Source organism: Tetrao urogallus (genome assembly GCF_951394365.1).
Source record: "Tetrao urogallus genome assembly, chromosome: 14".
Classification (NCBI taxonomy): domain Eukaryota; kingdom Metazoa; phylum Chordata; class Aves; order Galliformes; family Phasianidae; genus Tetrao; species Tetrao urogallus.
The window spans coordinates 15,737,456-15,760,759 of NC_136827.1; the positions used below are offsets into that span (position 1 = coordinate 15,737,456).

The window sequence follows — 23,304 nt, forward strand, 5'->3', positions numbered from 1 at the left end:
GAAGCAGATTATCAGAAGGTGAGCTGTTAGTGAAGGTTCATCTAATGCAGCAAGGGCAGCCCTGGGTGCCAGCATGGGGCTGGGTGGGAAGCAGCTGCTGCCACCAGTGCTGCCATCTGATGAGTCCCCAGCTCCTTTGATAGAAACTGTGCTGGCGTCCACCTGAACATCTTTGGGATCTACCTGCTGTAGGATCGTGCCCAGGGGGCTGATCCTGTATGAGCAGGCGGTGGCCAGGTTAATATGACACAGAGCAGGTCGTGGGAAGGATGGCCTCTGACCCCACTGTATTCAATACTGGATACAAGGCATAATTTGAATGGTAGAAATCGAGAGCATTTGTAATTAATCTGTAAATAGCTTTCCCACTTGAAATTAAATATTTATTACGTTGGAGTATCACCATTAGAATGGGTAGGTAAGTTGTTGGGAGTGCAGTACCCAGTGGGACTTTAAGCAGTGTGTGTCTCTAAAAGATGTACAGTGGGAGGTAGTAGGGATGCTTTGCAAGAAACAGAGCAGATGTAGCTATGCAAATACTGAAGTGAGCACGAGTAGCCTGGTTATTTTGAGATTATTCAGGTATTTGAGACAGGTCCTGCTGAAAATTTCTAAATCTTCCTTCCCCCTTGATCCCAAATTCTTAGTATATTAATAAAAATAATAAAGCCTTCTAACAAATGAAAAAGAAATCAATTTTAGGTAAGAAGTTGTGCTCTGTCATGTAACCTACTGCAGAATGATGAATCGCTTCAGGTGATGTATTAATCTACCAAAATATTTGTGAACAAACCTAAAAGTTTATTTGCAATTACTCAGCTACTGCATAGAGCTTCACGGATGGCTCTCTGTGACAGTGACTGATGTTTTTAGGGATTTCTGTTCTTGCTGCCTTTGAACAATTCTTGTACTTTTCAAAAAACCACAAACAATTCTCTTTTTCCTTATAGGTATCCGGAAGGTTTGAAGTCACAAGAAGAAAAGGTAGGAAAGTTTTCTTTCAATCTGCTTGTTGGTGTTGAGTATTCTTGCAGTGACTTCTTAAAACAAACATGAGTTTACACGTTTGAAAGGATGTACTGCTGCCAGATTTCAAAGGCTGCCTCCTAGCACTTGCCTGACAGATTTTTTAAAGTAGTGACTTGTAGATTTTTTTTTTTTAAATGCAAAGTTTTTTTCTTCCTGCACAGAATTAAATGACAGTCTTGGGGATGCATGTCCAAGTTGGAGTGCTGGCAGAGAATCTGAACCCTGGGAGCACTTTAGGGGTGGAAGAAAGGCTTGATCAAGGCTTTCAATGCATTTATGTGCTTCAAATCCCCCTCCCCACAGTGCAATAATGTTGAACATGAATTTGCTGGTGCCCTGAGCTCAGGTCCTGCTCCTGCATACTCTTTTGCATTGGTGTTAGTAACTGGTTGCTTGCTGCTGTGAGCAGCTCATTGGTGGTTCCTGGCAGCTGCCTGAGTTGCCCATCAAAGAGCTCCTTATGGTTACTTGGTTTTGATTTTGTTTTGGAGAAGTTTTCTGAAAGTTTTCATGCAGTTTTGTGTCATCTCTGTTGGTGTAACGTGAAGTGGGAGGCACTCTGCTGTTAAACAAATGAATGTTTTCCCTTCTATTGCTTTGGGCATCCTGTGTATCAGAAGGAGGTTGTAACTAGCACTGTTTCCTTGTATAAAAGGAAAGGCCAGATACAAGTGTAACTTGTCATCTGGGCAATGACTGGATTTCTTGTGTTTTTCAAGGTGGTCATGGCTCTCCGGGCCACGGCTCTGCAGCCCAGTGAGGCTGAGACAGCAGAGGGACTTGACCAATTTAAATCATAGCTGTTGCTGTAGAAGAAATTTTGTTATCTCAGTTTTTTGGCACGTGTATGTTTGACCAAACTTCTGCCAAATGATTTTCTATCACTTTTCTAATGAGGAAGTTCTGTTTTGTCAGACTTGAGTCAGCCTCAATCTGAGGAGGGCTTTTGGGTTGTTGAAGTGGATCTAAGATGTAGAGAAACAGCTTTGCTTCCTGGATGTGGAGGCATTTATCTAACTGTGGAGTGTGTGGTGCAGCTCATTACTGATGTACAGACCGAGTCCAGCCTTGCTCTGGTGGAAAGAAGGATTTAATGAACAAAATTTTGTGAAAGTACCGCAAGTCTGAGTTGAGATGTGATCTGGGTCTCCAAAGTCTACTTGCCATTGAAAGTATCCAGAACACCTACGAATTCAAATAATTTTTGAATGTAATACTGAGTTTATGGGTCGTGCAGGTGCTTTGAAAATGCTCCTTGCGAGCAGTGATTGGATTTTAGTTCAGTGGCTCTAAACACTGAATTCCCAGGCTCAGGTGGATTTTTTTGTTTGTCTTCACAGAGTGGGCAAGGCTTGATTTCTGTTTGGAGGGCTTAATGTAGCAGTCTCTGAACAGAAAGCACTTCTTGAGATTGGAACAAAAGCTTATTGTATTGAGTGTGTTTCTGCTGAAGGAATTATCTGTCAGGAGGCTTAGAGACAGGTGAGGAGGGGAGTGGAGGCAAGAGTGGTAGCCAAGAAGTCTCCCTTTGGTGTGGTCTCAGAAATGAGGTGTCTGAAGGACTGCAGACTCCTTGGAATTCAGGAAGAAAATGCCAACATGGTAAGTAGACACTGGCCAGTAAAGCCGGTGGGTTTGCTGAGCTGCCTGGGGGCTTCTCAGCAATGATTAAGGATGGTCATCTCTGGAGTCAGTCCTCAGTAGTTCCTGTACAACAACCCAACAAGTCTCCTTCAGGAGCCTGATGAGCACTCGATGTTTGCAGAACAAACATACTTAGACCTAGAAAAAACAGGAGTGTTTCAAAATGAAAATAAAAATGCACACAATCTGTTACAAATTTTGTTATATTATGTGATCTGATTTTTAAAATTGAGGCTTTTTTCTTTAGAGTCGTAATTGTTGAATTACTTGTTGTGAATTCTTTTCACTTGAGGAAACTAAAGAAGATCACAAGAGGTTTGAATGTTTCTTCTTGGAGAAGGTGGATGTTGTGAATGTCGTCCCCCATGCCTGGGGGAATATTTGGCTTTGTGGTTGAAAGCTGAAAAAATGAAACTTAAAAATATCAAACAGAAGTCACCTCAAATAAGAGCTGTAGCAAGCATATTCTATTTATTACATTTATTATTGCTTTTATGTAGTGATTGTGGAATTGTGCAAGGGCACTTTTAAACGTTTTTGCTGAAGTGGGGGGCAGGCCTGGCTTACACTTCTCAGATGTTTTTCCTTTTGGGCAAAAGGCTTGATTTCTTTAGATTGAAGGAGTTTCCTTCTTTCAAAGGAAACAAAGCCTTGGTTGCTGTCAAATGGTCTGTGGGTAAACACTGACTGTACTTATTTCTTTCAACAAATAGTCCATTTAATAGGCATTTGATGGTCAGCTCTGCCTGGACCATAGGGTTGTATTTATTAGATGGAAGAAAGATGTGAAAAGACTTTCTTTTTTTCAGCTATGGATAAGCCTATTTAAACTGGGATGCTTTTGGTTTCCAGAGTCAGGACTGCATATGCTGGAGAAATTTTGAGGCAGCTCCAAAGCCCATTACAATCGATGAATGGCTTCATCTGGCTTCTGCTGGCACAGGATCAAATATAATTACATGAACTTTTAATTGCTGTGATATGGAGGGGAGATGCCTCCCTGGCTGCAGCTGGCAGACACCTTCCTCTGTGATGTATGAAGACTGATTTCTTTCTGAATTTAAGCGGCAGAGCTGGCAGATCTGTTTTGTTCCTGTGATGTCGAGCTGGTGTTTGGTTATTATCCTTTGAAACTAAAAATGCTCTGTGAACTGAAGAAACTCATTCTGGTAGCTGATTAGAAGCTGCAACAATATTTTTGTACTTCCCATTTAATCCCATCGAGTTGAAATTTTGCTCTCAGACACAACCCAGTGCAGTTTGCATCTGCATTATATTCCTATAATGGAAAAAAGAACATGACACGAGACGCAGGATTTTGTGATGCCTTCTTTAAAGAGAAAAACAAAACCCAGCATGTGGTTAATAAGCACAGGATTTGAATACCATTTTCTTGTTCTTATAAATTCAAGTTGGGGAGCAAGTTAAAGCAGGCAGGCTTTTCCAAACTGTCCAGCCTTCTCACATTTTCTATCTAAATACTTTCTAATTACTTACTCTGTACATCCACACAACTGTGCCTCCATGCAGTTCTTGCAGTAAAGATGCAGTATTGCCTCAAAATTCTTGCTTTCTGAATTATTCTCATCTCAATGCCTGCTGGCACTCTGAGTGTATGCTGAACAGATGAGCTCCCTGCACTGGGAGGTGAGTGGGGGTGTGATCTGTCATTCTGTCCAGGTGTGGATGTCTCTGATGTCAGATGTTTGCATTATTGCTGGTTTCCTGTAGCATTCAAGAAAGGGAAATTGAGTAAAAATGTTAATAACTTGTATTTTCATATCAGTTGCTGAGGATAGTGATAAGGTGCAGGAGGACTGGTGGGGCACAACAGGGCAAGAGCAGGGGTTGAAAGGAAAGCTGCAGTTCATGCTGGCCAGTGGATGATGCGCGTGTTTAGTGAAAGTGAGAAGAGCATTCAGCAGAAAACTGGGAGGCTAAGAAATTTATAGCAAAGCAGAAATGCCAAACCAAACTCCAAAGGGTTTACCTGTGAGCATTTGGCTTTACAGTGGCTGGACTTAACTTTGAAGATAGAGATTGCACTGTGTAATGAGTAGATATGAACATGTGATACTCGTTGGTTCGTGTTAAAGAGGAAAATAACTTGTATAAAAGCCATGTACTTCCACATCTAATTCTGTGCATTCAGTAGAAGGGGCATCTGGTGGTTTTCCTGAATAATTAACCACATAAGGTCTGATTCTGTAACTTCTGGAGCTGACAAATGCTCCTACTGCTTTTGGCAGTGCAGGGCTAAAGGGTGCTCAGTACCCAGAATAAGTTGTATGCAGACTAGAACTGTACGACCATATGTGTGGATAGTCACTGAGCAGAGAGCTAGATCTTCAAACACAAACAAGAAAAGCCATGCTGAATTTAATGGACCTCTCTCTCTTTTTACTAGCTGAGGATCTAGTCCAAACACGTAAAACTTTTAATTTGTTTTTATGTTGCTCACAATCATCCATTCAACAAATTAGTGTCAAAAGATGCTTTTTAAAGCATTCAGCCAAGAAATGTTCAAGCAGATTGCTTCCACTCTGTTTGTCCATATAATCTTAAATGAGATGTAACTCCAGGCTTATTCAAACAGATGACATCTAACTACCATAAAGACCTGAACTTTGGTTATCTTTTCAGCATTAAAAGGTTGAAGCCTTTTCTTTGAAGTAGTCACAAGCTCAGTATTGTGAAAGTCTTATGTATTTTTATATATTTAATGGTACGGAATCATCATTGCTGCAGTGAATTACTGGTCACCATGAAGACTACAGAACAGAAAATGCATAAGTTTTATTGAAAGTGCATGAGTTCAGCAGTGGTGGAGGATCCTGCCAACAGCATAAGGAAAACTTCATGATTTGCCACTTTTGCCCTAGATGAAAAACTGAGTCATGGTTATAAAACAGTAATGCCCTTTAGAGATCCTATTGACTTCATCCTTTCCTTTTGCACATTGCAAATTTCCACCTATCCACAGAAGACGAAAGGCTCTCAAAACTTGGCAGGAGCAGCAAGTTTCTCTCCTCAGCCCCTTCAGGGGCACAGTGAAGCAGTCGGCTGTAATTTCTTTTATAGTAAATCACTTATTAATTTCCCATCCCATTGTTCTTTTCCTACTGCTGGAGTCCAAGAAATCTCTGTTCCTTATGTCCTGGTCAAATCTCCTGGAAATCAATAGCTGTGCTCCAAAAGATCTTGTCTGTCAGGTAATTCAAATGACATCTAGATTTGAAGGTACTACACAAATCTATATACCTTTGTGTGTATGCTATGTATGTATCAAGTTAGTATGTTCCTGTGGAGGCAGACTAACCCAAAGTGGGAGTAGAGGTTGGACAAAGTTCTTCACTCCCACATATGTCAGCATCAGTGTTTGATTATAATTCATTATATTTTATGGCTGTAGGTGATGTGAGTTAACAGAGTACAACCATGTGGAGGGAGAAGGACCCAAAATAGTTGACTCACTCGCTGGTGTTTGCCACAGTAGTTAATAATCAGTGATATGAGTGGTTCCATACTACCTTATTGTAGCTGTTGGCACTATGCACACATGCATGGGGCTCTGAGCAAGGATGAGTGGATGCAAACACCATCAACATTCTGAACAAAACTGAGCCCCCTTCCAGAGCTTGATCACTCTCCCTATGAAGAAATTCTTCTTAATATCCAATCTAAACTTCCTTTGGTGCTACCTAAAGCTGTAACCTTTTCCGACCACTTGTCACATGAAAAAGACTGGCAGCTTCCTTGTTGTGACCTGGCTTCAGGTAGCCCAATTTCAGCAATCATTCCTTTCTAACTCCTGTTTTCTAGTTCCTTTGATGTTGTCACCCTCTTCTCTGCATGTTTAAAAAAACTCCCTAACCTTTTTGTCTCTGAGTCTGGCACACTGTTTCATTTAGCAACCTGTGCACCTGTCCAAGCCACAGTCAGAGTGTGGGAGAACTGGGAGAATGCTGAAAAAGTGTCAAATGCTTCACAAAAAAACAGGTAAACAGCATCTCCAGCCTTTCCCTCATTTACTAAGAAGGTCATCTTGTCATAGAAGGAGACCAGGTAAGCCAGGCAGGATGTGCCTTTCATAACACTGTGCTGTCTGCAGCTGATCACTCAATTGTCATCCCACAGCACAGAGAGGACAATTGAAATGATCTGCTCTATAATCTTCCCTGGTACTGAGGTCGGACTGACAGCCTGTAATTCTCTGGATCCTCCTTCCTGCCCTTTTTGTGGATTGCAGTTGCATTCCCTGATCTCTGTTCCCAGCCCTCCCCTGTTAGACAGGGCTGCTGGTAAATCACTGAAGTCAAATACAGTTGTTTCACAGCCCAGTGCACGATGTGGAAGCCTCTCTCCTATTGAGAGGGCTTGCAAACAATGTTGAAAGGTGCATATTTGCTGGAAACCCCGAGTTGCCAGACCACAATGCAATAAACTGTTTTGTGAGGGTTAAAGAAAAATGAGCAGGTGTTTCTAGTAAAGGCAGCAGAGTGTAGCATGTAAATGTTCAAGTCTTTTTATTCAGTGTATCTCAAACCAGCAAAATAGCAGACTGCAGACTTACAGTCAGAAAGCCCAATGTCCAGGATTGCTTCTGGTCTCAATGAATTTAAGTCATGATTTGAAATATGCTGCTAGGCCACTTAATGTGCAAGAGCACGGTATATTTTCAGTTAGACTTATTAGGTATCAGCATGCCATTTCTTCCTAAACTGAGCTTTTATCACAAGGCAGAGCAATTAAGCTAATGTTCCAGGGCTTCAACTCGCTGCCCAAAGATGAGATAAATGAAGACAGAAATTGCCCCCTTCATGCTCTCTCAGTTCAAGCAGCCATAACCAGGTGGCTGTGGCCTTTGTCTGTGATGGCAGTGGTGTGCCAAGCATTCCTGGTTAGCCCAGCTGAAGCAGGGAGTGCTCATGCTGCCCTTCCATTGCCTCCTGGTGCTGCTGGACTCTGTCAGGATTACAGGGTGACCATTGGTGGCATTTGCAGTACATACCTGTGTGTCCAATGCCATCTTCCACTGTGTCTAATTCTCACCAAACCCAGGGCCAGGCTGGCTGGTACTGTAGCTAAGTCCTTGGGTGCTGCTGTAGGAAACACCCAATGAATGTGTTCTCAGGGGGCTCTGTTGTGTTGGTGAGTGTTTCTTTCAGACTGCACGTTTCCAAGCCAGATTTCAGCTTGGTGCTTAGTATGCCAGTATATTTTTAATAGGAAATTAGGAGTCTGTAAAATGTTCCAGTTGTTCTTGGTGCTTGGAAAAGAACTCGTGTGCATAACGTGGTGCAGTTACTTTTCTGAAAGGGTTTTCATTGTGCACCTAACAGCACATTTACTGTATTTGGTAGACCGAAGTAGAGCTAGAATAGAATGAATAAGCCATTTTGGTCCGTTGGGTAAACTCTGAAAGTTAAAGCATTTGTAAATATGTATTTTGCCAGCAGAGCTGATTGGTGATTCTGAGTCTGCTCCAGTCTCTGAGACAAGTAATCAAGGTTTAATAGCCTTCCATAAATATTTCCTTGTTTGTCACAAGGCAGTAGTTATTTATCTATGCCATAGTGCTTGTTTGCTGTTTGATGAGATCTGTAGGAGAATATGAGAGCAGTTTGTTGTTTTGCATACAACTGTAAGGCATTATAACCACTGAGAGCCGCTTCCTCTGTGGGATGAGGTATGAGGGGCAGGCTTCATTTCATTTAGAAACTGGGACTGTGGTCCTCACATCCCAGCCCCTTCTCCTCCCTTTTTTCACCCTTGCCTCTCAGAGGTGCTTTGTCCTCAGATCGCTCCTTTTAACCTCTCAGTTTTGGTGCGGTTAAAAAATGTGTCTTCCTTCTGACTTCGGTCTGCCCCTAGGGTATGGTATTCAGGAGAAGTGAATCCCAGCCCAGCTGTCCTTACATAGAAAACTACTGGATGCTTCAGAAATCAAGCTACATATTCCACCAGCATGAAATCAGTGTGCGAAAAGTGATTCTGGACCTATAGGACCTATAGATTTCAGAGCCTGTTCCTTCAGAAGGGATAAGCTGCAGCCTGTTTTCTAATTTTATTCAGCGTATAGGTTCAGCTCTGCTGGTTTATCAGTGTCTGTAGCTGTAGTTTGTTGTATGGAATAGTTGGTAGAAAGACCACAGCTGAAACGCACCTTGTGCAGCCAGCAGATAATAGCTTGAAGTTATGCTCCTGCTTGGAGAATAAAAAGTGCAACAAGGAAAAAAGTGCCCTGTTCTTTATCTGCAGGATTGGAAGTTTTTCAAAATGTCACTTCTTACAAGATTTCAATTTAGCTTCTCACTGCAACCACAAAGCAAGTGGCAATAGTATGCAGTGACCCTTCATCTATTTGTTTTCCTGCTGCCATTGAAAGTCTGTGATGTAAGCTGCCTATACTATGAATTTGCTTTACATATTTGTATGATTTAAACTCACTTTTTCTCAGAGCTACTTAAGCTGGATCTTTCATTATCCTTTGTAAGTTTCCTGTTTTGTTTTCCGTAGTCTTTCTTTTCACTGACTTATTTTTTCTAGAATTATTTTTCTTAAATTACATCATAGTCCTAGGTTTAGATTTTAACTCTTCCTTATATCCCATTAAATAAGTTCATCAACCACGTTTAGCAAAATCAACAGTATGGCAAACTTTATTCACTGAAAAAGGTGAGGAGCTATGAGAGATGGTTTAGTAGCTTGTGGTACTGATAGGAATGGGAGGGTGGTTGGACTAGATGATCTTGCAGGTCGTTTCCAACCTTGTGATTCTGTGAAAATAGAGTGAATGAAGCCAGAAATTGGAGGCAGCCCTGTGCAGCTGTTATCAGCAAGTCTGACTCCGTTGGCATCCGTGTCAGTGAGGGATGATCCATTGCCAGGTATGTTTGTATAGAGAAACAACAGTTCATAAAGGATGGGATTGTTGCAGTTAGCTCAGCTGTGCTGCCAGGTGTGTGAGCTGGGTATTCCTGTGCCCATAGCAGGGGTAGATATTGATGGGATGTAACCAGCATGCAGGAGGGGGGATTTGAGCAGTGTCTCAACTATGAGGGAAGCTCAGCAATAAAATGACTGACAAAGGGGAAACACTAAATGGACTACGTTGTCCTTACTGTGCAACTGTACAGAAATGCTCTACGTCTCTATAGCTGCTTCTGCCACTGCAACAGGGTAAGCTGCCACCATGGGCTGCAAAATGTTCGTAGTGGTCTGTTATCCTCAAAACCACTGCCAAGCCACTCCTTGCTGCTAGTCCCAACATGGGACATAATCAAAGGCATGCAGGTACCTTGAGCTATCCCTGAAGCCCTGACTGCTCTCAGTACTAAGCACTGTCTTAGAGGAAAGTTTCATATGAAGATAGTGGTAAAGGAACGTGGAAAGCAGGAAGTCCCCTACTTCCTATTTGAAAGCAGAATAAACGCCCCCACAAAGCTTGAAGGTTTGTATTTGGGCAGCATCTCTAAATGCATTTGAAACAGGTCACCTGGATTAGAGGCTTTGCTAAGTGAGTATTTCCTTAAGTCTGAGGTTGCAGTTGCCATTGTAATGTCCTAAAGTATCTCTGGAGAGTGTGGAAATGCTGGGGAGTGGATCCAGCTCAGGGTGAGCTTACAAAGATTTCTTTCAGAATGCAGTACTTCTAAAAACAGCTCTTTACCACTTTTTAATGTTCACCTGATGCAAGTAGCATCATCAGAAAAAATCCTTGCTGATCTGTGTATCAGGGGCTATAATTCACTCTTCAAAGGAAGTGTGCTCATCAGGGCATGTTTATCAGAGCTGAGCTGTACTGCAGCTGCTTAGATGACCCTGTCATCTTTCAGACATCTCTAACTGTGCACCTCTAGTATTTTAAAACAGAAGCAGTAATTAAAGTCCCCTGCCTTCTTCCTCACCCCTCTCCCATCCAGCAGGCAGGAGCTCTATGATTATTTCACGAGATGCTTGTTCACCAGAGGGGAAGAGTCTGGTCTTGCTGTGAGAGCAGCTCTGCATGCTGTCCTTGTTGAATGTGTGCCCCAACATGGACTTTTGCCATGGTGTCTTTTTTCCCTGTTCATTTAGAAAGCCTGAAGCATTATTTTCAGCTGCTGCAGGTATCACAATTAATAGAATGAATGACATAACAGAAAGACATTTTGTTGTATTCGTTTAACAAAAAGAACGCAGGGGGAAGCATTAAAATTACCCAACTTATTTTCTTTTCTTTAGATAAACCAATATTGTCTCAGCACTCTAATGATGGCTCTCTCCCTTTTCAGAGCTTCCATTTCACTTTTGTGGTTTTGCAGCAATAAACTTCAAACTTCATTTAAACCAAACCTATTGGTATTTTTTTCAGAGGAATTCCCGTGGGATAACAGGATTTCTGTCAACACAACAATATTGCTCCTTTCAGGAGATTGATTTAGAGCAGAGAGCAGAGGGGAGGGAGGGAAGCTGGGCAGCAGTGGCAAGGCGTTCCAGGGGGAGGCAGCACTGATGGGACACCATTATTGTCCCTGCCCTCTGTCACTGGGAACTGCATTGCACTTAATTGAGATCTTAACTCTTTTCTTTGCACAAGCAAAATCTCAGCAATGTGTAATTTGTGAAGTTATCTTATAGCTGCTGCAGCTTGTAGCTAAGCTCCTTGTGAGCAAGAATAAGGTAGAATTAATAGAACTATTAGTTTTTAAAGCTGAGACCCATGCTGACTTAAATACAAAGAAGTTCAATTTTTTAAATTAATTTCCAATGAGAAGAGATGGGTTTAGATTTTGCTGCTTCATACAAAAAATGAAGCTAAACAAAAGCTAAACACAGCAATAAGACTGGAGGGAATGGCCTCAAGTCACACCAGGTAGGTTTGGGTTGGATATTTGGGGAAAGGAAAAAGAAGTAAAGAGTGGTCAGTCAGTGGAATGGGCTGCCTAGGGAGGTGGTTGAGTCAGTGTTCATGGAGGCATTTGAGAAATGTTTGGATGTTGTACGAAGGGAAGATGTGTTAGGGGGGAAATATTGATGGTAGGTGGATGGTTGGACTGGATGGCCTTGGAGGTCTTTTCCAACCCTGATGATGCTGTGATTCTGCAATTCACTGTATCTGTAGTGAGGCAAATTTCTCATTAATTATTGCTGCAAATGCTGCTATGAAGATAAATGAGTTGTTCTCCACAAATATCACCTTTGGCAATATTTCCTTTTAACTTCTGGAAGCTTCCTGATGTCACCAGGGGCACCATCCATCTCCCTCGAGGCATTCCATATGGCAGAAGGATCTGAGGCTTCCATGAGCATACCTTGGAGCTGCTGGGAATGTTCTATAAAGCCATAGGGTTGGGTTGCTTTAGATGGGGTTTGGTTAGTCCTTGCTGAGGACAAACATTTTCTTCTTAGGATAAAAATCTGTATTCTCTGTGCCCATTCTGTATCAGGTGCTAGGATGTGGGAGTCAAGGCTTGTAGGGAGAACTCAGTATCTTTTATTATGCCAACTGAGATAGAAGGAAGCCAGGGGAGCTTGAGTGCAGGAGTAGTCTGTCAGGTGTAGACATTAATGGCAATTGTCAGATATTGGATTGCAGCTCTTTATTCTTGAATGGAATTTGCTGATTTGTGTTACTGTAAACACATTCTGCTTTCTTTACTTGCTGTCAAAATCTAATTGTGTGTTTTCCAGCTATTAAGATAAAAATGGCCTTGAGGTCTCCCTTCTTTATCTCCTTTGTCTGAGTTACTTCTAATCTTTCTTTTTTGGCCAAAAACAAAATGACAGTTTTGACAGAGAATATTTAATATGATGCCAGCTACGTGGAGGACTTTTAAATGTGTATGTATTTCTATTTTGTGTTTATATGTACTCTGACCTGGCAGCCAAGGCTTTAGGGGTGTTCTGTGGTGGTGGGACACAGGACAACGTGGCTTACTGGGATGTGAACATCACCAAAGCTGACGTGATTTCCAAGATAAAAATCTACTTAAAACTAATTGTAATATTTAACTTCATAACACTAGCAAAATGTCAGTCCTCTGTAACCTCATAGCCATGATGTGCCTCTCCCTTGCAGGGCAGTAGCAAATCCTTCAGGTCCTGGTTAGCATTCAGCCTTAATACATAGCAGCTCGTGGCTGCTTGCTGGGGCACTCTGTGCTCCTTGCTGATCCCATCCCAACGACTGATAAGCTTCAAATAACGGTGTGCATACGTTAAAGAAGGAAGAAAGGCAAGACGCTTAAGTTGCAGATTATCCTCCAAAACTGTAGTGTAGCTTTTAGTGTTTTTCTCTGCGGTTGGTGCCTTTTCTGTCATTTTTGGTTAGTCTTTTGTTGTTGTTGTTTCTTTTAAGATTGAATGACTGGTGCACTGAGCTTGTGAGCTGTGCCCCTGCCTCTGGCACACTGTGTCTGTCAGGGAGTCGTGGTGCCCCTTTCAAAGGCTTTTGCAGAAGCACACCCAGGTGCTGCAGATCTGACTCTGTTGATGCCTGAGAGACTCCATCTATTCTGGTACTTCCAATAGCAGAAGCAGAGATTTATGAGAGTGGTTAAAAATACTCCTATTGATTCCTGGAGCTATATTAGTCTGAGTGATTTGGTACGCTTTGCTTTCTGTGTGCAAACCTCATTCGGTTGCTGTTCTGTGCCTTTGTCATGATTTCAGTGAGGCAAGTTTAAAGGGAAAGTAATATCCATTGATCTGATACAAGTTGTAAGAGGAAAAACAGGAGACAGCAGCAAGGAGGTACTGGTACCTCTGTCACTCTGGTGCTGTGATGCTTTATCCTGTATCAGCACTGTTTATGCTGAATATATGGATGCACTGGGTTTATGTTACAGCTAACCCCTATCCCTCGGTCTTCATTGAGTTGGAGACCCTGAAATGCATCTTGAGTGCTTGGAGCCTAATACCTCTAGCTGAGCCTGAGCTTCAGAAATAATTCAACTTCTATTCATGCAATTCTGAGAATAGTAGGAATTAATAGGAATTTCTTGTATCTTTGTTGGCTGCATGCATGCTTTTGAATGAATTTCAGAGTTTTGTATTGAATTCGTATTGAATATGGCCTTTTTGTCCTAAAAGCCTCTGTATTATCTCCATTACAGCAAGTAACCTTTCTCTTTCTCATGTAGAAAGTGAGGATAACACCAAATAAACTTAGTAACGTTGCGTGGGGGGGAGAAAGTATTTTGGTATCCTTAAAATAAAGCTGTTAGTGAAACTGTGTGCATGTGTGCCAGCAATACACTGCAGTAGAAGGCAACAGTGCTCTGTCTGGGTTCAGGAGATGACAATGAGTCAGCCACAGTAAGCTGTTAAAAATACACACAGGTTGGAGACCTGGGCTCAGGGACTGGGCAGGGACAGTGGTTTGCTGAGCTCCTGTCCTTCACCCAGCAGAGCCCCTCTTCACAGTGCAGTTCTACCTTTTGTCTAACAAGTGTTTCTGATGTTGCCTGATTATTCAGTGTAAAATTACAGGGAGGCATTAGGTTTTGGGAGCCTAATGAAAACTAAAAATGAGGCTGTTTATTTCTGGTCTCACGTATACAGCAGTGATGCTGGAGGAGGCTGGGGGTGATCTGGGCTGATGGTGTGTGGAGCAGAGCTGTCTGCCCTGCAGGTCTGCCCTTGGCTGTGCTTGGTTTCCTGCAAATCTCAGCCCTTCAAAAGTACTGGTTCCTGCCAGGCTAGCACTGCAATGTTGCATCACGTGCAGGCAGGCAGCAAAAAACAGTTCTTCAAGACTTTGTGGATAGGGCTTTCAGGCTCTCTTATCTGGAAATAAATTTACTGGCTAAGGGCAAGTTGAATCAGATCCTCTTTGAAAGAAAAGCAGCAGAATGAAAAGGCTGCATGAGAGCCTACTTGATGCTGGGAAGGAAAACCCAACAGGAGGCGCAGGAGGGTCAGGAAGAGAGGCAGTTTCTGTCGTATGGCAATTAGAATGGGTGAGCAAAAGAAAATTGTTTTGTAGAAGAAGAAGACCCTAGCGCTGTGAAAGAAGAAAGCCCCGGGTCTGGTCTGCCTTGCTGATCTGAATCTTTTAAAATCAAATTAGTCATTCATGAAGGTGAGGCAGGGACTGCAGACCAAGAGCTGAACAGATGGATTTGCTTGCTGGAGAAGTTATTTACCGGGCAGCTGCTAATGCTTATTGGTGCTACTATTTCTCCCATGTACGTTTTCAGAGCAGGTGGTTTTCCTGTTGAACTCTGAATGTTGCAAAGGAACTTGACATGCTTAGGTGTACTTGTCAGAGCAAATCTAAAGGGATACCCAGGGCATTTTAGCATTGGCGTGCTGCAGCAGTTGTTGGGGTCTCCTTTTAACACTGGAAGACTGCAGTGTGCTCTGGGTGCAGGGCATTAAACCCTCACTTCTGCACAGATATACTGACCTGCCCCAAAAAGCAGGGTCTCCTGCCTGTCACCACTGCATTGCTTTGGGCCAGACTTGCTTGTGGAGCCTTTCCTTTCCGTGTTCTTCTTGCTGCCAGGCTCACCCTGCTCTGGTTCTGCTGGGAGCTGTGCACCTGGCTGTGTTTGCAAATTTGGCCTTTAGCTGCTTGGTCTCCCACCTCACTGACGGCTAGAGAGATCATGCAGAACATACAAAAGGATGCCGTGGTGTGCAGTGAATAATTATTAAGTGCCTGGTTTGTGGCATTGCTTGAGCCAAGTTTGAGAGGCAGCCTTTGTGGTGGTCGTGTTACAGAGCCTCTTTTGGGGCAAGGGTGCGTGCAAAAGAGAAGTGGATGAAATTCAGTGCTCAGCAGTGCCTCCAGGAGCAGCACCTCCTGTCTGCTTTGCATCACTTTGCACCCTCCCAGCAGCAATTCCCACGTGGGGGTGAATGGCACCAAATGTGCTGGAGGTGGAGTGTCGTCAGAGGAGAGCTCAGCTGTCAAAGTCAGTCTGACTTCTCTGTTTGCTGTGCTGAATTATTTTTGATAGACGTTTCTGTGACATGGCCGGCCTCAGATGACTTTCTGCTGTACCTTGTTGTGATACACAACTGCGAGATGGCTTCACACAGCCCTCTCTGGGGAAGGCTGTGCTTTACACGGAGATGAGATTGCCAAGTCTGTGCTTACCTTCCTTAAAAAGGAGTCGGAAACATTTTAACAGCCCAAGGTAGCTGCTATGCTGATGTTTTGTAGCGCCTCCCTTAAATACATTTAATACTGTGGTATTGCAGTACTCCACAGCTGACACCTGCATGATCTCCTCAGTTTTGTATTCCATTATTTCAGCTGATTTTACTCATCCCTGGAGGTTTTGGTTCAGGCTGAGAGGAAAATGTGTGTACCTGTGATACCAAGTCATGAAAGCAGCAGCTGTGTGTGTGTGTGCATGTGCTCCTGGGTGCCCACCTGTAGGAGATAGAAAGTGAAGCCTTTACAGATGTCTGTGAGCACTGGAGAGGGCATGTGGAGCCTTGGGCAGGAATAGATCACAAATACAGCTGCTTATCTAAAGCTTGTGAAGATTTTACCTCAAATAATCCATCCCACTCCGTCCTTCCTATCCTTCAGCTTCACAAAATGTATTTCACGTGGGCAGTGTCTCTCTGTTTGGGCCCGTTATCTGGCTCCCAATAGCTATTTATTCTTTCCAAGTACTCTACTACTGCTTGGATTTGATATTTTTTTTTGTATATACACAATCATTTTGCTATTGTGCTGGCTGAGTGTCTGCAGATACAGGAGTGCCTCACCTCCCTGCCTTCCTATATGCCCCATCTCTTGCTGCTGTATTGATATTTCTGTACCTGGTGGGAAAATTAATTAAATTGTTCTATTTATGAACTACTTTGCTTTAATTATTTATTGCGAGTGCTGCTAATTTGGTTTAGGCAGTATTTAGTTCTGTTTCAGTAACTTTTCATTTTAGAAACAAACTGCTGGTGCGAATTCATTGGCGTTAACAGCCTGTTATTGATTAGTTTGGCCTCACACTGTGATAAGGAAGAGTGGCTGTGTGAAACCTGAAGGTCGTGGTGTTAACAGCAAGTTAAAGTGTGGTTTTCTGGGAGTAGTTCTTTGGAATATGCGTTAAGGGCTTGTGGTACTTATGGAAGGTTGAAGCCTCTCCACTATTTCTGTGGCTTGAGCTTGTCTGTACAGTAAGGAAGGAGGTAAAGGATGCAGCAGTCAGAAATCGCAGTGCATCCTTCTACTTTCACACCTCAATTGCAGCACTGATATGGTTTTTGCTGCAGAGGTTATTTGTGATCAGCTGTAACATCTGTAGTGGTGGGATGCAGCCCTGCCAGGCTGTGCATCCCTTATGGGCTGCTCTCTGTTCTGAAGAGCTTAATTCCAAACCCATTAAAACCGTAAGGAGGTTTCCTCTTTTGCTTGTACTCATTTCGTACAACATCTCCAGTAATGACTTGTGAGCCTTTCTCTGCAGCATGATATTCTGCTGACTGTTTGATTTTTTTTTTAAAAGCCTTGAGAACTCTGTCCTCATAACCAAGAGGTTAAATATTTTCTCTTCCAGCATCTCTGGTTACCTGCAGAAAGGCTCAAGGGCTATGCCTGCAAGTAGAAAATGAAGGTCTTGTTTGGACATCATAGTTCAAGGGCAGCTTGAAGAGTGTTTCTTGAAGGACTAGGGCTGATCCTTCTCTTCTGTTCATACCAAAGTGGCATAACTTGCACGCAGTGCTTACATCAGCACAACTCTGGTTTTGGTGAGCTGTTGTAACCCAGGCTGTGCCCATGGGCAAAGGAACCAGCCTGCATTTAGAGGGCAGCATGGAGGCTGGTCCCAGTACTGCTCTGAGCTAAGAGGCTGTGGAGGAGAGCAGGAACTCCCTGCTTTGTCTTCGGGGTCTGCACACCCATCCCTTCATTTCCTGTCTTGGAATTCTTGTATGGAAGCATCAAGGGTGATGGGAGTTCTTTCTGTACTCTCCTCCTTCCTGACAAACGTCCTCCATTTATTCTGTGCTGTGGTGCCTTGTTTACAGCATGTGCAGCTGTATCAAACAGCTGCCACATCTCGAGGCAGAGGTAGCTGCCACGATCCTGGAGTGCCTGCATAAGCTCACGTTGAATCCCTAGGGACGAGGGGCTTTATTAAAAATGTAGGATCATTATCACTAATCTTGAAAGTGGACTGATGCATTTAACATATATAATTATAAACTTCCAAACAAGATGATTTCATCTGGTGGAGCATCTGGGAATTGTTTTTTCATTATCACGTTTCAAAGAGTGAGAAATCTTTCTGTTCTCTCAGAGGATTTTATGGGATTAGTTGCTGCTGTTTGCTGTTGTGTGTGTCTGCAAACGTTTGTATATCTATGCACGCCTCTAATTTATTCTGCATCCTTTTGAGAGGATTTTGTGGTGCCTTCTCTGGTGCTGTGCTGGGATGGTCCCTTTCCAATGGTGAGGAGAACAGGAACAGGCTTTTCTTGTGATTGCTTTGAGAAATGGTCTGACAACGTGTGCAGGAGTTTACTGATGCAGCAGAGCGCTTGCTGGCACAATCAATTTGGGAATAACCAAGGTGACTGAGAAAATGGCTTGATAAAATGATTTGCATGAGTGATATTTTCAGTGTGAAATGCAGTAGTAAACACACTGATCTGTTTTCATCCGAGTTGTCTGAGCACTCCTCTGAGCCCCTGGAATTGGGTCACTCTGTGATTCTGGCCACTCTTTCACAGGTGTAAGAAGAGGCCCCTGTGATGCTGCGGATTAAAATACTTTACTTTTGAAGGAAGTGCTTCCTGAGTAAGATTTTGAGATAGATGATACAGCCAAAAATCACTGCCAGTGTGTTTTTACCTGATAAGAACAGCTCATCTCGGTTCAGATTTTCAAAGTAAGGAGCTATTGGCATGATTGTTGACAACTGGTCTCAAACATTTCCAGTAAGGAAGGAGAGAACCAAGATATCTACATTTTAAGTTAATAAGAACTTAATTTCATCTATCACCTTAATTCTCTTGCTCTGCCTAATCCTAACTTTCATAGGGAGGGTTCCCTGTTCTGGCAGTGCTGGGGGAAGTTGGCTGCAGTGGTCTGGAAATGTCGTCATAGACATTTGAAGTCCCATTCTTGGAGAAGAAATGAGGCAAACTGACGCAAGAAAGGGGGGAGAGCTCTTGTTTCTGATGCTTAGGAACCTGTAATCCAAAAAACATGGGTATTTTTGCCATGCCACAGCACAATGTAGGCCAGTGTTGGGTCTTTGAATGCAGTTTTTGTTTTCTGTTAAAGAATGTTGGTAGTGTAGCAGCTAGAAATGCTGGTGAGTCAAGACAGGCTCTTAGCAGAAAGCAGAGGGGCAGGAATGGGGAGGAAAAGCTTGGGAAGGAGAGCAATTCATGGAAGAAGGCTTCTGTTGCAGGTGGGATCTAACTTCCATGTGGTTGGAGATGGCACTGTTGGGAATGCCCTTTTTAATCAGGATGCTCTGGGCAAGGGAGCTTTCCTGTTCCTTCTCCTGTTTCATGGTTTCACTTGATATCCAGGAAAGGTGCAGATCTTAAGCTGGGTTGGGGATGTGGTACAGAGCTGATGTGTCCGTAGCTGGGAGGCAGCTGTCTGGAGTGGGAACAGACAAGTGTTGGAAGCAACTTGTGCTGTAAAATGCTCAGGCTCCTGTTGAGAAAGGATCATGGTAGATGTATCATTTTGTGCCAAAAGTGATGCTTTTCTGGCCAGCCAAGTATGTTTAAATTAGATCTGTGCATAAGGCACTTAAATCACAATCTTTTATAGGGTATTTTTAGAGTATTACAAGCTTTTTTTTTTTTTTTTTTCCCCCTGTGATATTGCTTTCTGGTTTCCAGAGGCTAAGATAGGAGCTACTGATGGAGGAGCAGGCAGAGCAGGTTTGCTTGGGAATAAGGATACTCCAAAGAGTCTTAAAAGATAGAAGCTAAATGGGAAGCTTCTCCTTGTTGTTGCTGGGGAGGGAAGATGCATTGCGGCTGCCTGCCAAGGGCAGAAATGCAGCTCGCCCAGCAATCAGAGAAGCTGAGGGTTTATGGAAGCCCATGAACCATTCTGTACAGTGTTAGGAGTCAAAGGGTTTTGTAATGAGATTGCAGAGCGTTTTCGCTGGTGGCGGGCAGCTTGGAAGCAGTTACAAGTCAGCCTCTGAAAGGATCAAGCTAAGGAGGTTTTTCATTTGGAATTATTGTTCTTCTTGGGAAGAATTGCTACAGCACTGCAAGCTGAAGTATTGAGAGAGAAACTAGCACATAATTTGAGCAATGTGAGCACGTGATGGAGCTTTTTGCACGCATTGGAAAAATACTGAAGGGTTGCTGAATTTCAAAATCTTATCCAACGTGTGATTTTGGTATCTAAAGTTTTAATGATCCTCCCACAAGGAACATAAGGGCAAAATAGAGCCTTTTCTGTGGACTTGTAAAGCTTAATTATTTTACAAGAGTATGCTTAACTAATAGAATTAATTGACACCTGCAGCTGAACTGGCTAACACATTCTTTCCTCGGTGTTTAACAGCTAATTATAATATTTTGCAGTCTTCTAAGGCATTCCTGACTTTGTTCAGCCTTGGAGAAGCTCTGGGTTTCTTTTGTAGGAAGCGGCCTATAACACAAGTGATTCCCAATGCCAAGTCTTCACTTCTAGTTGGAGATTCCCAAGTCCCACTTTGCTTTTCAGTTGCTCAACCTGATTGCATTGTGACCCCATCCTCAGAGAACATCTTTCTCTGTGCCATCTGAGTTGGGCATCCAGCCCTCAGCCATTGTTGGCCCCAATGTCCCCATGTCACCTTGCCTGGCAGAGCCTCATGGCTCTGAGAGCTTCCTCCTTGCGCAGAGCCCAGTCTTGCAGCTCAGTCACGTATCCAGAAACCCTTTCAAATCATTTCAAAATCAGAATTCTAGGAGTGTGTGCAATGTGATTCCATGTTTTAACACTTCTTGAAGCAGAGGAACTCCTGTTATGCGTCTCTTTGCTTGTAAGCATTTTTATCAGGAGCATTTGAAATCATTGACTTAATTTCTTCAGTGCAGCTGAATGTCTCATAGAAGGAGTGAGAATGTTGCTGAAAATTCAAATAATGACTTTGGAAACCAATAGCAACATGAAATGAGCAGATCAACAAGTCACTGCGGTCTCTGTGTTCCATCAGAGGACAAAAGGTTTTAAAATACACCTTGCAAGGATGCCTGTAGTGATGCTTCACAGGGTAAGGGTCAGCAGAGAGCAAGGGAAGAGAAAGGAGCAGAGCGCTGCAGTGCTGCATGAAGTATTTTCCATGCTTTTTTCATCTTTGTTGGCCAGAGTTGTGCAGGGCCCTCATCTCTGTGCTGCCCAGAGGGCAGCTCTTCCCTCCTCATTCACACGGAGTCAAATGCATTCAGGCTGGATGTGGATTTATATTGTTATACTTCCTCTACCTGTTCATCACTGTGCATACAAACAAACTTCTCACTTAGATGCCCCTCTTGATAATGATAAGCTTTTGTTTCCTGACGCACAAAACAAGTGATTCAAGTTAGATTGTTTTGCACTTGTATGGTGTCTTGATTATAACTTTAAAAAATGATGGTTGATTAAAAAAAAAAAAAGATAAGAAATAAAAGGGGATATTAATTTTACTTGATCTGTAATATTGCAGCAGTAATGTCCAATCATTTGTAAGACACAAAGCTGTAAAGTACATCCTGTGATGAGGCTACAGTAAAACTAAGCATCATCGTAAATAACAAAACTCAACTATTCATAATAAGGTGTGATTGGAGTAAGTATGATGGGAGACATTTAATTAAAACTGAATGAAGGGGTGTTGTAAACATCACAACATTGCCACTGAAAACAGAAAATTAATGTGCTGGCAAACCAAACAGATAAGACTCTAAAATGCATCTATGGCGACGTCCTTTTGATAAATGTTTCAGTACCTCTGTGAATGCTTTCAGATTGATTCAAGGACATCCAAGTGCCACAATATCTTGTCCAGCCCCTCAGTCAAGGCTGCTGTCCTTATTTTTTCAGTCAAAACATTGCAAGAGTGTCTTCCATAAAGAGAAAACTGCCTAATACCCACAGCTCTATAAAAATGGGAATGCAATTTGCGTTTGAGGGATTGATGAGTGTGTTGTCACAGACGTCAAACTGTTCTGATCTTGGTAGCTCTAAATCTTTTTCTGTGGATTGTTTCTTTTCTCTTTGCTATTTTCAGTAAAAATGTCAAAACACATTTTAATTGATCCGCTGCTATTGTTCTGTTCCTTTCTCCTGTTTTATGTGGAAAATGCTAGATCCTGAAAAGGGATGATTCAGCCTTCATCGGGGGACAAAATGTTGTCTAGGATGCAATGCCTGCTGGAGACAAGACTTGGAGTAGCCAATAACATTCAGCCCAAAGCATCCTGCTGCTGCAGTGAAGATTTGTCTCACAAAATTGCTATTCTGTTGCCTCCATTTAGATTCTCTCTTTTGTTAAAATATTATTTTTCAGGGGCAGTCCAATCATGCTCAGATTCCAGTTTTCCAGCAGGCCAGCTGTTTTTATCCTGTTGTTTGTAGTGTCACAATGGGGGAGCTGCTTGGGGTACAGTAGCAAGTCTGACTCTTGAATGTATCTATCTTTTAAAATATGAACAGCAGCAGCATCTTGGTTTGCCACCATCTATAACCAACATTTCTTGTTGCATAGTAGAGAGGTAGGAGGGGTTAGCATCCATTGGAGGGATGTCAGAACCATGAACTTACAAGTTGGTAAGTAGCTTTGTGCTTCTGGAGGATATCCTCCACAAAGTGAGGTGGAGAGGAGTGCAGGTTAGAACACCAACTATGCTGCACAGACAGATGAAACCAGAGGCCGTTAAGAGCCCTATCCATTGAAGTGTGCTTTGTGATAAAAGTACATGACAATTGTTCACTGCAGGTCCCTGTGTGTGATGACATAAATGGAGCTTTGAATGGCACGGTGCAGCATTGATGGGTTCTCATGGTTTTGTCATGCTTTTTCTACTATTTCTGTTTTATGTTCAGTGGGAACAAGTCTCATCCTCTGTAGTCTTCCTATTTTTCATACATGAAACGTGCAGCACCCTGCCAGGGAGATGGCAGCACTGCACTGTACCAGAGTGAGTGCACTGAATAGTCCTGTGAAGCTTTGCATGCTCCATGGCACAGAGTTTTGCCCAGCAGTTCCTGTTCATGCTCTCCCTTCTTGCTGCTGCCCCAGAACTGGGCTGTGGATGATGAGCACTGCTTGGACAGCAGGCAAATGGAGCTCCTTGTGTTCCCCCTCCTTGTGTATTTAAATGAGCTGGGAGCAGAGCCCCCATGCTTGACATTTTATCAATACTGCCTTCATTAGAAGTTCACTTCTGTTCATTAAAGTTCTTCTTTTAGATGCAATTTGTCACTTCATTTCAAGTGAGAAGAAGGAGATCTGGGTGAGTGGGGTGGTTGTGTTATTTCTTGGAGTTGTAAATTGCTAAAGAAGTGGATGCTGCTGGCATGTTGTTTCACTTTCCCACTGCTGGGCTGGTTCAGGTCCAGATTAAAATCCTGCAGGTTAAGAACTCGGTGCAGTTCTGGCTGGGACCCACCAGCTGAGCTTGTAACCAGGGTTTCATCAAACCACAGCACTCTTCTGGGTTTTCTGCCCCTCCTGTCTG

At 42.9% G+C, this 23,304-nt stretch overlaps 1 protein-coding gene across 1 annotated transcript in view; it reads left to right on the forward strand.

Moving 5' to 3' along the window:
• FSTL4 (follistatin like 4) overlaps positions 1 to 23,304 on the forward strand; it is a gene marked incomplete at both ends in the record, with an annotated part of 181,178 nt that overhangs the window by 10,482 nt on the left and 147,392 nt on the right. The window contains 1 exon segment of the mRNA XM_079542601.1: positions 951 to 984. Within this exon segment, the coding sequence (XP_079398727.1) occupies positions 951 to 984 (34 nt within the window).